Below are 18,283 nucleotides of genomic sequence, written 5' to 3' on the forward strand. Positions count from 1 at the left end.
TGCCCTTTCTTGATGTTTGAGAAGAGCTCGTTTCGCCCGGAATTTCTATACCTGTTGTGCAGTGGTGGTTCACGATAAGGACCAAGCGCCTGAAGGTGCTTCGGGGCCCTTTGTGCCTTGGGGGCTGGCCCGCCCGTCCCAGGAGCCCAGCAGCCTTGGAAGTGTCTTCGTGGCTACACCTCACGGAGACGATTGCTGATTCCTTTTTCCCAAAATAACCACAGCTCTTTCTGACAGTTTCCTCCAGCTTGCGAAAAGCAACACTCTCAGTGGTTCTGAGCATTATTTATAAAATGTAAAGTCACACCTTTTACTGGAAAGTCTTCTAAATCTGCATCAGCAAAGCAGAGCAAGGGGAGTCCATAGATGTTGAGTTTCTCAGAAAACAAAGCAAAAAGATGATGTTTGAGTGGAAAATACCAGTTCGTGGGTAGAGAAGCTTCTGAATAGTTGAATAGTGTGGCTTTCTGCCCCCCGCCCCCGCCCCCGGAGAGGTTATGGAAGCCCTACTTGAGGGTACCTTAAGATATCACAGTTTAGCCTGGTCACAGAAGGAGGTTCCAGATGTGGATCTAATGGCCCTGGGGCCGGTGTTGGTTGTTACAGGGCTGTGCCGTTTGGGGATTGTAGGTGGGCAGAGACTGTCTTGTATAGAAATAGAAGCTCACCTGAACAATTTATGGGGGAAAAAAAAAAGACCTTAATTAGAAGGACATGGGGTATCTCATAGAAGCCCCCACTTAAGGACCTAAAAATCAGCTGCGTTGTTTGTCCTGGGTCTCTGGGATCTCATGATGCCCGTTTCTGGGTTGATTTCATACATATTTTTCTGTGCAGACTTGCCTTTTCTCTTTAGCAGCCATTTAGCAGAAAAAGATCCAATGGGTGGGGAAAAAAAGTGTCTTAGACTGCACTTCTCCAATTTTGACTGAGAAGAATCATCTTTTCTTCCCTACAGGTCATTTGTAATTGCTTTCCTGTGACCCACCTGTGCACATTCTGGGCTCTTTTTGGATTGGGCATCTGGCTTGGTTTGTGCTTCATAGTCTGCAAGGGGAATTGGTGCTCTCTCTGCTCTCCATATGGGTGGTTCAGAGGGTTAAGGCTCTCTGTGCAGTGCAGGAGATGTGGGTTCAATCCCTGGGTCAGGAAGATCCCCTAGAGGAGGGCATAGCAACCCACTCCAGTATTCTTGCCTGGAGAATCCCATGGACAGGCGAGCCAGGCAGGCTACAGTCCGTGGGGTCACAAAGAGTTGGACACAACTGAACAACTAACACTTTGAATTTCACTTTCTGCTCTCCATGGCCCTTCTTTGTTTCTGTCCTCTATCTTTTTATCTATACACACATCTGTGCACTTACTCATTTTTAAAATCAGCCACCGGCAGTTTAACTGGACTGACTTCTAACAGTGCTTTGAACTGAGTCTTCATTCATTCATCAAACATCTATTGAGTGCCTGCATACCCGGGACCAGGGAAACAGCAATGCATTTGTTTGACACAGTCCCAGCCCTCGGAGCACACCTCTGGGCGGACTGGATTTGAAAGCAAGTGTTGCAGCTGAGATAGGAAGAGCTCATCCAAGTCCCCGAGGGCAGGGGCGATACTGTGAGCTCTCAGCGGCCCTTCCCAGTCTGCTGCCTGTTCACAGGGTTCAGAAAGCCTGAGCGATGTTGGTGGGGAGCACACAGGACCATGAGTGTCCCAGCCGGGCTGAGAATATCCCACTAGCCCTGACCTGTCAGCTCCATCCACGCCAAGCACCTGGGACTAGGATTGTGTAAAACTCATCTTTCCTGTTCAGGCTTTGCCCCAGAAGCTTAAGATAAGGCTTCCTGGGGAAGCCCAGGCCCTGATGGAGTGCTTCCTCCTGCAGCCTGCCCACACACTGGAACCTTCTCCTGACACATTTTCCCTCTGGGCTTCCTTCTCTGCCATGCTTTCTCCCCTCTTCTCTTCATCGGCTCCTCTTCTAGGAAAAACCCTAAGGACTCAGTCATGCTACAGGGTTTGTGATGGTCTGTGTGATTCATAAGGTTCCCCCAGAAGCTAAAATAGATAATAAAGCCACAGGCCAAAGCAGAGGCTTTTGGGCACAGATGTTATAACCCTAATGTTTTTAGAACATCGGGGTGGACATGGCATTTCCAAGGGTTCCTTAAGTTACCCTACATTGCTGTCACACGTCTTACTTTGTGGTGGTGTTTTTTTCAGTCACTGAGTCATGTCCGACTCTTTTTGACCACACGGACTGCAGCACGCCAGGCTTCCCTGTCCTTCACCATCTCCTGGAGCTTGCTCAAATTCATGTCCATTGAGTCAGTGATGCCACCCAACCATCTCATCCTCTGTCACCCGCTTCTCCTCCTGCCCTCAATCTTTCCCAGCATCAGGGTCTTTTCCAATGAGTGGGCTCTTTGCATCAGGTGGCCAAAGTATTGGAACTTCAGCTTCAGTATCAGTCCTTCCAATGAATATTCTAGGTTGATCTCCTTTAGGATGGACTGGTTGGATCTCCTTGCAGTCCAAGGGACTCTTAAGAGACTTCTCCAGCACCACAGTTGGATTGCATCAATTCTTCAGTCTTCTTCATCGTCCAACTCTCACATCTGTACCTGACTACTAGAAAAATGGTAGCTGTGACTATATGGACCTTTGTGGGCAAAGTGATGTCTCTGCTTTGTAATACACTATTTAGGTTTGTCACAGCTTTTTTTCCATCTTTTAATTTCGTGACTGACCCCTCCCCTGGGGTTTATGTCTCATCCCCGTACCTCCCAGTCTGTGGCTGGTTCCTGTCATGTTTTTACTATGGACTCTACCCCGTTTTTCCCACATCTGATTAATCCCTAAGACTACTTGTTAAAATGCTAACTTCTGGGTTCCACCCAAGATCTGCTAAACCAGAACCTTTGGGCAGAGGGTCTGGGAATCTGTAGCTTCAGCAGGTGGCCCCAGTGAGCCTGATAAGAGGCCAAGTTTGGGAAACAAGCCTGGAGCTTTACCAAATCACTGTGCTGAGGGCCTGGATCCTGAGTGTCCAGGCTTTGATTTGATGCGATTTCCTTTTCAGGACCCATCTACAGTTTTCTCAGTCACAGAGCAGGAATCGTAATATCTGTGAGCTGGCAGTCGGCTGCCCACAGCTGTTGGTTCAGTGACCAGACACCCTTTTTCCTGTGTGGCATCAGCCCTCATCACTGCCAGCTCAAGTTCAGGAATTCCTGCTGTGTTTGCCTGAGTCCATGCTCTATGAGAAGGTTGGGAATCCTAAAGGGATTGAAGGACAGGCTTGGAGTATTCCAGGTGGGCCTCCCATCCCCTCCCACTAGAATTTCTCTGGCAGCTCCCGACCCTGCTCTTGCAGGACTGTGCCAGCTGGAGCCAGTCCAGAGCTTGGCTCAGGCCAGTATCAAAGGGCCAGGGCACTGCCGGGGCCACTGCTTCATCCACTGGCCTCTGTATCACCTATGAAGTGTGCATAAGGGCCCCTGCCCCGTCCGGATCACAGGGCTGCATAAGGAGCCTATGGGTTGCCATGTGGAGGCAAGTTTCTCTGGTTAACTCAAGGACCCACTTCAGCTCTGACATGCGTTACTCACACCTCTAACCCATCAGCATCACAGAGGGAGCCTGCCCTTGCTCTCCCTTTGGGAGATGTGCTCTGTGAAGGTGGGTGGGGCGGGAGGAGCTGGTGGTGTGGAAGCTGGGAGGCGGAGGGAGGGAAGGAAGGAAAGAATAGACAGGGGTTTGTGTTATTCTTATCATTAAAGTCTTTGAGGGCTTCCTCTCTCTCGGAGACTGTGCTGTATGTGCTCATTGGCTGCTCATCGCAGGACCATGAGACTACAATCGCGTTATCTCCACTTTGTGTCCTCAGCTGTGTCCAACTCTTTGTGACCCCATGCACTGCACCCCTCCAGGTTCCTCTGCCCATGCAATTTCCCAGTCAAGAATACTGGAGTGGGTTGCCATTACCTACTCCAGGAGATCTTCCCAACCCAGGGATTGAACCCAGGTCTCCCTCATTGCAGGAGGATTCTTTACCAGTTGAGCCACAAGGGAAACCCAAGAATACTGGAGTGGATAGTCTGTCCCTCCTCCAGCGGATCTTCCTGACTCAGGAATCGAACCAGGGTATTCTGCATTGCAGGCGGATTCTTTACCAGCTGAGCTATCAGGGAAGTTCTTGGCTGGTACCTATGGTTATTTCACCTGATAGCCAGTGGGGGCAGCAGAGAGCCACTACCTCGCCAAGAAAATGAACCAATCATGAACCAGGAGTCTACTGGTGGGTGGGGCAGAGGGTGGGCGGTTCAGGGCGAGCAGGGGAGGTACAGATCCACCATAGGCCAATCACCAAGACCAGTGGCCTAGGTCCAGGGGCTCACTGACTCTCCCAATACCTGTAATGCATGCAGGAAGCGGCCTTAACAAAGGGAGGTGAAGTTTAGAGGTGACTTTAAAGTTAATAACTCCTGCTTGCTTTTATTTTTTTTTTTCATAATCATCGTAATAATAGTTATGATGATTATTTTAAGGAGGGGGCATCTGTGCAAGATAATACATCACTTTCCACCTTTCAACTATACTCTCTCTTTAAAAGTTTTATTCTACACAGAGCAGCTGCTGTAATCCACTAATGGGGAAGTGGAAATTTCTGGCTTGTCACGTGGTTGGCTAGAATAGCAACCTCCCTTGGTCTGATTTGATCCACACTCAGCAGTCAGCTCATTTGTGTGTGTCTGGATCCCCTGCCTGGTTTCAGTGGGAAAGGTTCAAGTTGAGTTAGAGATGCCTTTAGAAATCAAACATGTTTTCTCATGAATTGGATGGTCAGAAGCTTTCCAAGTGAGGGTCTCACTCCTTCCATTCTGCCTTCACTGATTTCCCTGCATGGAAGCAACTATTAGGAGTCTGGGTGGTCACCTGGAATGACCTAGAGCCCCAGGATGGAAGCCCCGAGGACGCAAAGGGGCCCCAGTCCAGGGTAACTTGAGCCCCAAGCTGCCACTTCAGTTTTGCTTTGGTGCTTTGGCTCTGTCAAGGAGCCTGGTGTGCTGTAAATAGATTAGGGAGTCTCTTAGTGGAAAAGACCTGGGAATGGCTTCCTCCCTGTGGGTGGTGTGGTCATCTGGGGCAATTTTTCCTGCTGCGGATGAGATCATTCAGCTAGAGCCCCAGGGACTCTCTCCAGATGTCCGCCCGGGCTGGCCCAGTTCCTGCCCCAGGCTCGAAGTGGCTTTGTGTTTTGTGTTGACCTGAGCTGGCCAAGACCAGGAGGTGGACTGGGTGGAATCCTTCAGGCATCTGCGTTGTCCCTGATGGAGCCCTGGCAGAGGTTGGACAGAGAGATTCAGTCCTTACAGGGATAAGGGTCTCCAGCCTCTGGGGGCCTGGTGAGTGACCCAGGCCAGTGAGTGCAGGGCACAGGGCCTTCCTTCAGAACCCAGCATCTAGAGCGGGATTCTGACTGCAGGCAGCATCTTCCTGTGATTTCAGAGCCTCCTCTCGCAGGCCCCTGGGAGGGCTGCAAGGAGGGAGAGCATTGTTGTTGGGACTTGACAAATGGACACGATTCTGACACCCAGAGTAGGGGAAGGAGGTGATGGGGGTGTGTGAACAGCTATGGCAAAGACGTTCTGAGACCAGTGAGCCTGTTACCTGGGCTGGAGTGAGGTCAGCGTGGGTCCGTCTGGACAGACAGAGAAGGTGCCTGTGCTAGAGCCTTGCTGGCTGAGAGGTGGGGTGGTGGGTGAGGGCGGATGCAAAGTTTGGACTTTATTCTCTGTGCCATGTTGGAAAAGGCTCCACAAGGGACTCTCCAGGTAAGCTCTGACCCCCAAGTGAGGAGACACCGTTAGGGGTGAGATGGAATGAGGAATGTGATGGAGCGGGATACCTCCAGGCTCCAGGAACTGATTGGAGGTGGGTGGGGGGACCCTGGAGGAGCTGGTGAAGCCATGCAGGTTGGTCCCCAGAGCTGCAGGAGGCCAGGTTGGAGGAGAGAGCCTGAGCTGAGTGCTGTGGGCATGTGGGCAGCAGTGTGGTCAGGCCGATCCAGCAGCAGAAAGGAAGGTCTCTTTGGAAACAAGACTGAGGCTGCAGGCTACGTCTGGTCTCAAGGGGAGCCCACCTCACGTTGTAGGGAAGCTGTTTTCTCATCTGAATTTCCCCCACATTTTCACATCCAGCCTCCATGATCTGTTTGCTTTACTCAACTCTGATGAGGCACCTACTGTGTGCCCCTGTCATCCTGTTTCATGCTATTACAGCCTTGCTTAGGTACCATCTTCATTCCCATTTTACAGTAGAGAAAAGCAAAACACAGGTGGCTTCCAAAGGTCACAGGTCATGAGTGGCCAGGCCTAAAACACTTTGCACTGCCCTCGACCTCCAAGCAGGCTTGTGGTCTTCACATAGTCTCCAAGTCATGGTGCTCTCACCTCCAGCCCAAGTGTTCTCCTCCTCCAGGAAGGCCACTGAGCCTGCCCTCTGGTTATCCCTCCTGGAAGACCCCTCTGCTCTCTTGTTCCTGGTCACATTCTCCCGGTGGCTTCCCTTGCTCACCCATTTTCTCTCCCTTAAGACATGAAAGAGCCACATTATCGCCCAACTGCTAGAGCCATAAAACCCTAAAGCCCAAACAGATCAAAGCTAGTTTTGATCAAAGTCTGGGGGCAAGACTCTTGGAACCTAAAAGACCAGTCAGCCCAACCCTTTCGTTTTAGGTAAAGAATCAGAGGACCAGAGAGGTAGCGTGACTTGCCCAGGGCTGCCCAGCAGATGAGATGCAGAACTGAGGCAAACACCCCAGTTCTCTCGAATCTCCACTGAGAGAAGCCATTGGAAGGTTGTGCTTGTTTTTGTTTTTAGTATTTGAAACAATTGGATTTTCAGTAATAGAATTTTGAATTCAATAATGTCATATCCATTTACTGGATTAACTTTAACAATAACTTGACACTAAATATTTGTAAATGGGCATTTGGCATGAACACAGCGGCTGTCTTGGGTGGATGCCATTCTTGGTCTCATTTTACAGAGGAGGAAACTAAGGCACCAGGGGTACAATGAGCTTGGTGGAGATCAAACTGGTAATGAGGGGCAGAGCTAGTTCAGACCCAGGCATCTGGCTCTAGGCTCACTGCTTTTACTCGGTGGCTCAGATGGTAAAGAATCTGCCTGCAATGCAGGAGACCCAGGTTCAATCCCTGGGTCAGGAAGATCCCCTGGAGAAGGAAACAGCAACCCACTCCAGTATTCTTGCCTAGGAAATCGCATGGACAGAGGAGCCCAGCCGGCTACAGTCCATAGAGGTCGCGGAGTCAGACACAACTAAGCGACTCACAGCCGCTGTGTTGTTGGGTCGTTTCATTGTTTTGGAAAGATGCCCACAGAAGTCCAGCTCCGTAGTTGCAGAGTTCAGGGTTCACTGCAGCATGTGGGGGTCTTAGTTCCCCAACCAGGGATTGAACCCGTGTCCCCTGCATTGGAAGGCAGATTCTTAACCACTGGACCTCCAGGGAAGTCCCAAGAAGGCATTGCTTTTATCAGTAGATAACTTAATGAGAAGTCTCTGCTCACAGCTGTGAAATGGGTAAAGTAGCATTTGGGGGCTGATCATATAGCTGCAATATTAGCTTTATTTCTGGCTGGGCATGGGAGGAGAGAGAAATGTGTGATCAAACACAGCAGCTATAATTCACACAAGGTGTGGAATTGGAGAAGCAGGAAGGAAGTCACCTTCATAGGACACAGAACGTGGGTCTCTGTCCAGACCCAGGGCTCCTTCCTCTGAGCTTTGGGGTTTCAGATGACAGTGGGCATCTGGGGAGTGATGAGCATTTGGCAGCTGGGGTTCCAGGATAAGGAACTGAAGTGGAGATGTGTGAGGGGGGAAGGGAGGGGCATTAGGAACTGTTTCAGAGGGTCCCAACCAGAAGGCCACCTTCTGGTCCCAGCTTCATGGAGAAGCGTCCCCAATAAAGAGAAGCTTTGTTGCCCTGGGGGGCAGGAGAGGCAATTATATGGGAGCAGAAGGCAGACTCCAGCTTCCTGGGATCAGAGAGGCAGGTGACCCATTGCTGCTCTGCGACACTCAGAGCTTCTGCCCTAGGAAATTCTCAATACGATTTTCTTTTTTCTTCTTTCTTTGACCAGAGACCACCTGGGAGCGTCCCAGCAGTTCTTCTGGGATTCCAGCCAGCCCTGGCCCTCACAGGAGCTCTCTGCCTCCAACAGGTACTGTCCACGTGCTATCTCGGGGCATCGGGATGGACCACACCCACTCACACCTTCACGGGAGAGGCCAAGCCTCTGGAGCCTGGATCTGAAACCCGGCTGTGGATCTCATGGGCCAAACCCGGGAGGGGTCTCGAGGGCTCGGAGGCCCCGTAGGCTGTTGCCCTGTGGGATGGTTTCACCCTGGCAGTGCCAGCTGCAGCTCTGGTCTCTCTCACTCCCCTCGGGTGCTTGGAGGAGGGGGATGGCTGGGTGAGGTGAGGCAGCAGAGCTCTTACCTGTCTGCCAGCGTGGGGACCTGAGCAGCAGCAGACTCGCTCCACGTGGTTTCAGAAGACATCAAGGGGTAGAAGTTAAGGAGGCAGACGTTTACTCCTAGCAGGGCATCTTTAGGTCTTCTCCACCACTGAGAAATCAAAATCTGATGCCAGTGCATTATTTAGTGAAGGTTGCCGGGCTTCCCTGTTGGCGCTCGTGGTAAAGAACCCACCTGCCAGTGCAGGAGACGTGAGAGACACAGATTCAGTCCCTGGGTCTGGAAGATCCGCTGGAGAAGGGCATGGCCACCCACTCCAGTATTGTTGCCTGGAGAATCCTATGGACAGAGAAGCCTAGGGGGCTGTATAGTCCATGGGGTTGCAGACTCGGACATGACTGAGCAACTTAGCAGGCACACAGGTAAAGATTACCATCAGCAGAATGCAGAACCGAAGTGGTGGCAGAATAGACCTGGAGAATCAACTGAGGCCTGAGAGAAGGGGTGGGGGGCTGCTTTTCATGGAAAGTTCTTCTAGACTTTTAAAATGTTTTTATTTATAATTTTGTGTATATATGCGTGTATACACACACACACTTTTTTTTTTAACCTAAAAAATTTAAGAAGGAACCCCCTATGGGGCAGGAAAATGGGGCATTTCCTCCTGGTTTCCTGGGGATGCAGCCAGGGCTACATTCTCAGACCGAGTCCCCAGAAATGGGGCCAGTTAGCCTTCCTAGCGGTCATATGACGGTAGGCATTTCCCGGCACGCTGCCTTGTCTTTTGTTGCTGTTCTTGTGTTTTTTTAACAATAGAAATGCTGGTGTGAATACTGTGAGGTGTGGCCCTCTATCCTGGCTGGCTCTAGGCCACCCAGACACTAGAGAGAAAACCCAGCTGTCTTTTCCGACCACGGTGGAGGTCCTCGGAGCAGGACAGGGACGTGCCATCGGCAGGGAGAGGCCGGGGTGTGTGAGTGACAGGTGATGACCCTGCACAGCCGGCTACACGGGACTGCCAGAGCCAGTGTGGGAAGCTTGCCCTTTAGGTCAGTGCGGTCAGCTCTCCGAAGCCTGCTGCCCATCGCACCGTCCTCAGAAGCATCCTGTCCCCTCTTTGCTGGGGCCAGAGCCATCCCCCAGAAGGAGAGTTGGGAGGAGCACTGCACAGGGTGCCTGGGCTCTGAGGGGCCCAGAACGGTGGGCGAGGCTCAGATCCAGGGAGAATCGCCAGGGTGGGCAGGGCTTTAGACAGAGAGTGTGGCCCCCGACTTCCCTCCTCTGCCTCAACCCCCGGGGGCCCGGGGCACCTCCTTCCCATGTCCCTGGGATCCCAGGTCTCTGCCAGAAAGGGCTTTGTAATCAAATAGAGTTGGAAGTCCTGCCTCCTCTCCCCACCTTTGGAGATCACACATCAGCTTGGAGAATGCCTGGACTGGACCCCGTTTAACTTGGTGTTTCTGTCCTTGTGTGTGTTTGTCCACATCATACTTAAGCTTCTCTGGCTCTGGCTTCTTCTCTGGTTTCTCTGCTCTGGCTCCGTAGTGGTGCTCACCTCAGGGGTGATTTTGCCTTCCAGGGGACATTCTTGGATGTCACCAGTAGGGGGCGGTGCTACAGACATCTAATGGGGAGAGGCCAGGGATGCCGCTCAACCAAAGGGCTGTGCAGCCATGCATGTCAGCAGTACCGGGCTCAGAAGCTCTGTTCTAGAAGGACTCAGAACCTCAGCTCAGCACCACTCGGGGGTCAGACGATGGACCACAGCCTATGACAATGAGAAGCAGCCACAAAACATGCAGGACCCCAGCTCTGGATTCTCAGACCCACATTTTTGGGTTGGTTTTGTTTTTAAGATTTGTTTGAAGATAGCACTTTTATTTAATAAATTAATTGTTTTGACCGTGGTGTGTGGGATCTTCCTGACCAAGGATGAAACCCGCACCCCCTGCAGTGGGAGTGCGGAGTATTAGCCACTAGACCATCAGAGAAGTCCTCAGACCCACGTTTTATTTTCTAGTTTTAATATCTTGGAAATCAATGATGTGTCCTAGTCTAATTGGAAGCATCCTTTTTTTTTTCTTTCTCACTAGACTTAAAATAAGGGTGTCTCTAACTACCAGTGATATCTTAGATTTGTGACATTGCAGCTCCTTAGATTGAGGCCTCAGGCACATCCCTGCTCTTTGCCAGGCCTCACTTTGCCCACTTATAAACGGGAGGAAGACGTGGCTGAGGTTCTGTTCAGCTCTCCATGGTTGTGGTTTGTGGTCCTTTCTACCCTGGGGCGTGAACACATGCGTCAAATCTCCATCCGGGCTCTGGGGTGGAAGAGAAGAGAACCCACCAGTGAAGCTAGGGGAGGATCTGTGATAACCTGACATCTTCTCTTCTGGTTTTTAAATAGAATCTTGAAAAATAAAGGAATAGCTAGGTTGGTGTTTCTCCCTACAAGGGAGCAGCACCAGGATTTTCCCAGCCATTCTTTCCTTCACTTTTATAAGCAGCTTTCAGGAGATTGAATTTTATTGTGGAGAAAGAAACAGACTTGATGAAGACATGAGGTTGCTTCAAAAGCTGACCATCCCCATCCTCGGGTTCCTGGGGCTGTGGGCGCCTCGCCTGGAGACCACTCAGGGCCCTGGATTGAAGCCCCTTTTGTTCTGCTCCTGCTTCTGCAGAGCAGCAGTGATGGAGTTGAAGCCTTTCCATTCAAAAAGTGTGCAGACGTTGTTTTCAGTACTGGGGGTACATCCTTAGGCAAGCCAGACTTGTGGGGTCCCTGGTACCAGGAGCTACATTCTAATGGGAAAGTTGGATAAACCAGCAAACCTGAACTTGATCAGATGGTCCAACTTGATCAGATGGTCAGCAGGACAGAGCATATGAGTGGGGCATCAGGGGCAGCCTCACTTTAGGTCAAGCTTTAAAGACGTGGAGACAGCATGTGTGGAGGGTGGTGTTAGGTTGTTCTGGGCCAGGGGACAGCTGGTGCAAAGGCCCTGGGGTGGAAGTGACTGACCTTGGCATATTTGTGAATGGAAAGCAGACCAGTGTGACTGGAGGATGGGGGACAAGAAGAAGGGTGGTAGGTGATGGGGGAGGGGAGTCAGGGTCCAGAGGAAGGTGTTGTTGGGATTTCCTTCTGAGTGTGAGGGCTGGGGTGGGGCTGAAAAACAGTGGAGGTGTCTTGTCTTTCTAGGAAGCTGCCTACTTGAAGCCACTGGGCAGCTCTTGGTTAGCAGTGATGGGGTTGGGGGTTACCTGCAAGGTGGGTGGGGGCATAAGGATGATGTAGAAGGAAAACATAATCACGTTTACTGACTACAAGCATCCCATATGGTTGTTCTAAAGATCATGGAAAAACAGGAAGAATATAGGTGGGAACCACAAGTGAACCCAGCCAAGCCAAGCTTAGATAATGCCCCTTCAAGGAGGCAGAGGGGTGGAGGCGACCATGGGGCTCAGGTTTACTTTTTTTCTTTTGGCCACACCACTTGGTTTGCAGGATCTTATATCCTCGACCAGGGATCGAACCCATGCCCCCGGCAGTGAAAGCCCAGAATCCTAGCCACTGGAATTGCCAGGGGATTCCCTCAGGTTTACCCTTGAGTTGAGCTTCTAAAGAGGATTGGAAGGACCACTATGGACAGGGCCAGTTCGTTCTTCTTAGTGCAGGTTTGTCAGATGCCTGAAGCACAGCTGGGTTATAGCTGGGGAGAGAGGCCTGAAACACACCCAGTACCCACCCCCCACAATCTGGACGCCACCCTTGGAATGTTGGGGGCTACTTTGAGTCAGCGCTGGCCCCAAGACTTTCGCTGTGTGGCCTCCTCTCAGATCACAGTGGGAGCTGTGTTTATTCAGTAACTTTATTAGAAGCATTTAATGCCAGGGTTTCCCGGTGGGGTCCATGTAAGTCAGCTTGAAACCCCAACAGAATACCGAAGGCTCTGTTCAGTAACTACTGCATGTATTAAAAACCATCTTTGGGCTGGTTTAACATGCCATGCAGCAGTAATGATTTATATGGAGAGAAATAGTAATAGGCAGATGGAAAGAAAAACACAAGTGAAAAATGAAGTTCTGGGAATTTCAGGTATGAGTTGCTGGGTCCAATGGATGCCAGGACAGACTAGTTCTGTCCTCTAGAACTTTCTGCACTAACGGAAATGTTCTGTCTCTACCCTGCCTAGTATGGTAGCCATTGACCACATGTGGCTCCCGAATACTTGAAATGTATCTGCTCTGCCTGAAGAATGAAGTTTTCATTTTATTTAACTTAGTACTTTTCAAGTTCTAGAATAATTTTAGGCTTACAAAAGAAAATTGTGAAGACAGTACAGAGAATTATTATATAGCCTGTACTCAGTTTCCCGTAATTTTTATTTTTTATTTTTTGTGGCCACACCACATGGCATGTGGGATCTTAGATCCCCAACCAGGGATGGAACCCACGCACCCTGCATTGGAAGGTGGAGTCTTAACCACTGAACTTCTGGGGAAGTCCCTCCCCTAATGTTAATGTTACATTACCTAACGTCAGTCCATTTATCAAAACTAAGAAATCAAGGTAATACAGTGTTATTAACTAGTCTGAATTTCATTTGACTTCACCAACTTTTTCAGTGTTGGCCTCCTCCTGTTCTGGGATCCCATCCTGGGTACCACCCTGCATTTGGATTATATTTAAACTTAACGTGTTAGAATTTGAATAGCCACCTGTGACTGGTGGCTGCCCTGTCAGATGACAGAGCAGGCAGGCATGGAGAGTAAATTCCTTTCTGAGCTTCTAGGCCTGGACAGACGTGGGTTGAACTTGCATTGTGTTTCTCTTAGGGATGGAGGAAATCTATCTCTTATTGAGCTGCCCTGGGAGTGGGAGTATTGGGAAGCCTGGGTTCAGATGCTGGCTTTGCCCGACCTGGGACTTGACTCTGCTGAGGAGTCATGCTTGGACAAGCAGCCTGCCTCCAGCAGCCGAGGAAAGCCAGATTGCAGGGAAGGGAGTGAGGTCTGTTGTTGATCAAAGGAGGGAGGGCCCACCTTTGAGTCTGGAGTACATGCAGACAGCTGTGCACCCCGTGAGCAGAGCGCCCCAGGAAAGGGGCTTCAGAACCCAGGCCTCATCCCCAACACATCTTCTCCAGATCAGGAAGCCCCAGCCAGCTGTTTCCTCCCACATAAGCGCAAGCAGAGACCCTGGCCGGCTGCAGAATTATAAGCTGCCAGACTCAGCACGCTTCCGTGGCTCTCAGCTAGGAATCACTGTTGACCCCAGGGGAAGGGCATGGGGCGCCACCTTGAGAAACACACTCCTGTTGGCCTTCCTTTCCTGGGGGCCCTTGCAAAGCCCTGTTTAACCTTTGATAACCAGGACAATAGACTCAAATTTCCAACCTTTCACATCCATAGACACATAGATTGTGAATTCTCTTTGGGGGAATACAGTTTACATCTTAGACAACCAGGGAGGCAGTGGGAACTGGTAGTCAGACAGAAGTGTCAAGAACAGAACGATTTCCAGACCAGAGGGCTATACATGTAAAACCTCTCCCCTAGGCAGACCTGGCCGATGGGCACACACCTGGGAAGGTGAATACGATGAAGAGCATCCTTTTAAGGCCACACAGGGCATAGTGGGGCAGCGAGGCAGGGATGGTACCCACCCATCTGGCACGGGTGTTTGCCTTGGTAACCTGACTTAAAACCTACTTTCCCACAGCTCCAGCTGCGTTTCCCAAAGTGGGTTCCATGGCAGCACCTCTGCTTTCCTGGCGCCCCACCCCCACCCCCATCCTGGTTCTTTGTCCTTGTAAGCTTGGGACTGCCATGCTGCTGCCTTGACTGAGATTCACAGAGCACATCGGCATATTTTTAAAAGGCCTACCATCAGATCCTGCCCTTTACTTTCACTGCGGGTCACTTACAAAGAATGTCCTGCGGAATTGGTTGTTGTCATGTGCCTGGGGAGATACCTTGTTCCTCCGAGTTCAGATGTCATAGGAGTGAGGCGAGAAGGATTTCCAGAACAGGGGCTTCCCAGATGTCTTTACATTGGGGAAAGAAGTTACTTGTTTATTCCAGAAAAAAGGGAGATGAGCCACACCCGCAGGAGGTGTCCAGGGCTGGTTTTCTTGTTTGGAAGAGTTAAGTCTTACCTTTAGGGTGTTTTAGAGAACAGGACCTGGGCATTGGGGCTTGGAGGATATACTATCTTACATGGCAAATTGGAATTGGGGAATGGAGTCAGAGTTATAGGGAGGGGGTGAGTTCTGGGCCGCAGACGATGCTGGCAATTCTCTGTTGGTCTTATTTCCGTTTCTTTTTCCACCCCTCCACCAGCAAATGACTTCTCCTTTCTACAAATTATATGCCCCCTTCTCTCATTGTTTATCTCCCAAGCCCTCGCTTTGTTTAACTTCCCATAAAGAGGAATGAAATGTGTGTGTGTGTTTCTATTTTATTTGAAGTTACTAAAGTTACTAGATAGAGCTTTCTGTTCCCTTTTCTTAAAACAGCTGAATTTGGTATTTAATATATGTTTTTTCTTGTATCCCCAACTGAATTTTGGTCCTTATGGTTATGAGTGATCCTGGACTATATTTTATTTCATTTTTACCCCTGGGAGGCTGGAGCCCTCTAAAGCACCCACCTCTGGCCGTGTTCAGCTTTGCCCTCACCCTCAGTAAGCCGGGGGGCCCAGCGGCATGGCGGTTGCCCATCGGGACCATCTCGGGCGAGCTGTAACGGTTCAGGTCCCCAAGGATGACTTTTCCAAAGGTGCGGGGACTGTTGGAATAAAATGCAGTGAGACAGGGTGTCAGGGGAGAGGTGCTGTATGGGGAGAAATGGTTGAATGGAAAATTAGTTTTTCTTTCCCAGTAATTGTTTTGACATGAGCGGTAATTAGCCAACCGCTGACAAGCCAGAACTGAAGTGAGAACAAGGGGATGGATTAGGGGCAAATGCCATTGCATTAGATGGTTCCCGGCTGCTGTTAGCATGGGGGCCACCAGTCTGGGGGAGGCTACAGGCAGGAGAATGGCTTGTTGAGGGTGCACTTTTGGGGGTGCTGTGGTGGGAGAAAGCGGGGATCAGAAAGCCTGCCCTCAAGAAGATGGGGACCACCTTGGGTTACAAGGATCCTTAGCATTAAAGGTAGTGACTGCTTCTAAACTAAGGCCTGCTCAGGTAAGAGCTTTCATATTCATTTTCGTAGTCAACTGAACTGTGGTTCCATTTTTGTTCTTGTCCTTGGTGGATTTTAGGATCAGGGCAATGCTGTCTTTGTAGAATAAATTGAGAAAGTCACCAGGTATATCAATACTGTACAGTGTGGGCCTATATATTTCTTTAATGAGTTTGAATGACTTTGCCTATAAAACCATCTGGATCTGATGTCTTTTGACAGGGAGGTCCTTTTTCAAATGTTTTACTCATTTTGGTGTTTCTGGTATCCTTTGAAATCATTTTGATCATTTGAATCTTATGGAAAGTTTTATATTTATTAGCATAGAACTATAGATCAAATCTCTTGCATTAAAAAAAGTTTCTGTTTGCCCTCTAATTCCCGATTCTATGCATTTGTGTCTTCTTTCACTCTCAAATTAGGCTGATCTGCCTTTTTTATCTTTGTCATTCTCTACCCCTCAACCCCTCAAACAACCAGAGTTGCTAATATTATCCTGTCTCCTAGCTTACTAATTTCTCGTACCATATTTATATCCTTTTCTCATGTTTTCCTTGGATTAATTTTATTGGCTTTTAAATTTTTTTCTAAATTCTTGAGTTGAATGTTTAGTCCATTTATTTTTATTCTCTTGGCCTTGGTAATGCAATAATTAAGGCAATGAATTTTCCTCCAAATATAATTCAGGCCCCTTCCCATTTGTTTTGATATGTTCTTTCTCATTATTTTCAAAATATTGTGTAATTATAGTTTGAAATTGCTCTTTGACCTGAGATTATTTTTTAAGAGGGCATTCTCTTAAATGTCCAAGCTTCTGGGGTCAGGGTAGGGGGAGAGATAGGGACCTTGTCTATTTGTTCTTTCATTATTTCTATCTACTTTTATTGCTTTCCAGTCAAAGAATATGTCTTGTGTTATTTATGCCTTTTGCAATTTATTGATACTTTATTTATGGCTTAAGTAGGCCCAACATTTTTAATGTACCATGGCTTCTCAGTAAAAAGAGATTATCTCTGTTTATAGGGTATGATATTTAATCCATCTAGTTCAATCAGCCTTTTAAATTAAATCACTGAGACATTCCACATCCTGACTTTTGTCCACGAAATCAGTCTTAGACTGAAAGCAGTATTAAGGTTTCCTCCTGTTGTCTTCAAATTCTCCAGCATTTGCATTTTGTCCATTTCAGTGCTGTGCTCCTTGAGAAGTTACATTTCTTGAGTGTTATGACTGCCTCACAAGTAGTATTTATCTATCCAGTCTAAGTGTGCCGTTGCAGCTACGGCCTGTGCCATCCTGAGTAGGTTCTCCTCTGAGGCCCCAGTGTTCAGTGATGCCCTTGGAATCCTACCCCCCACCCCTGCCTTTTACCTAGAGGACTCTTGGGTAGAATCAGCAGCTTCTTGAGGGCCCTGAGTGTAGACCAGGAGCATGGTTGGCCATGTGAAACTAACTTGTTTCCTCTTGTGTCCTAAGCCACTGCCCTGGGCCCCAGCTGTGTGGCCAGTGTTTCATTGTCCTGGTGCATCTGTGCCCACCCTTCTTCCAGAGTATCCAGCCAACTGTCAGATCAGGAGAGACCCAGTTACCCCAGGAATCTGCTGGGTGCACCTCTGCTCACAGGTGCCCTGAATGTTCCCCTGCAGTTGATGGAGAATGGGGGACACACCCCTGGCATGAAAAGGCCTCTCCATGGCGTGGCCTTCACACCCCATTGCTTGCCCCTGGCCCTTGCCCTGAGAATGGGCGAAAGGTAATAACTTTAGTCCCTCCTCCTTTACCTCCTCCCTCTCTGTTGGGTGCTGGCAACAAGACCCACGAGTGGACATCACTGTGTCCATCTTTCTTCAGGCCGACCTGCTATGTGTGTTGTAGCAAACCCTCCAAACCCTGGGGCATCAGGAAGATGGCTTTCCTGGTGTCCAGAGATCATACAAGCTTGGGGCTCAAGACCACTAGATTAAGGAACTTCGTGAAAAGAGAGTTCATCTATTCTCTTCATGAAGTGCTCTATAATTTAACGGATCCCTGCTGCAGGTGTGGATGTTCATCGCAACAGAATAGGTTTGGAGACTAGGTAGAAGTGGTCCCATTTTACAGATGGAGAACCTGAGGCTTCACTAACTGTATCCATGAGAGGGCAAGGCTGCCTCTGGGAACTGAGGATGCGTGAGCCTCAGTGTGTATGTGTGATGTCAGGACCAGGCAGCAGTGTTGGGGGCTTCAATAGGCTCCCCTGGGAGGCTTGAGGCCATAGAAATTGGCAAATACTACAGACCGGACTCTCCATCCTCCTTTGAAGAGCAGGAGTATCAGTTCATGTTGGGAGCATGAGTGAGTGTCATAGGGATAGACTTTTAGAGCCTTGAATATTTTTTTGTCTTAATTTTAGCAAAACCAGGACTCATGAAGGCTGTCATATGATCCCCTAACTCTTAATTAGCAAAGCCAAATTTCCTAGAAACCCGTGAGGCCAGTTCTCTTGTCATTAAACTGACATTCCAGTGGGTGAGGGGAAGGAGGCCCTCAGGGAGGAAGTCCTTGGGTGGGGAGTTGTTGGGGGGGGGGGGGGGCGGTGATTTGCAGG

The 18,283-nt window shown here is 49.5% G+C and overlaps 1 protein-coding gene across 9 annotated transcripts in view; it reads left to right on the forward strand.

Moving 5' to 3' along the window:
* Positions 1-18,283, forward strand: part of GAS7 (growth arrest specific 7) — a 201,330-nt gene that overhangs the window by 132,965 nt on the left and 50,082 nt on the right. For all 9 annotated transcript variants that reach the window (XM_065909439.1, XM_065909440.1, XM_065909441.1 and 6 more), the window contains exon 3: positions 8,168-8,248. In XM_065909439.1, coding sequence (XP_065765511.1) covers positions 8,168-8,248 — 81 coding nt within the window. The remainder of the gene's footprint in view (positions 1-8,167; positions 8,249-18,283) is intronic.

The sequence above is a fragment of the Muntiacus reevesi genome, chromosome 18 (genome assembly GCF_963930625.1).
Source record: "Muntiacus reevesi chromosome 18, mMunRee1.1, whole genome shotgun sequence".
Taxonomy (NCBI): Eukaryota; Metazoa; Chordata; class Mammalia; order Artiodactyla; family Cervidae; genus Muntiacus; species Muntiacus reevesi.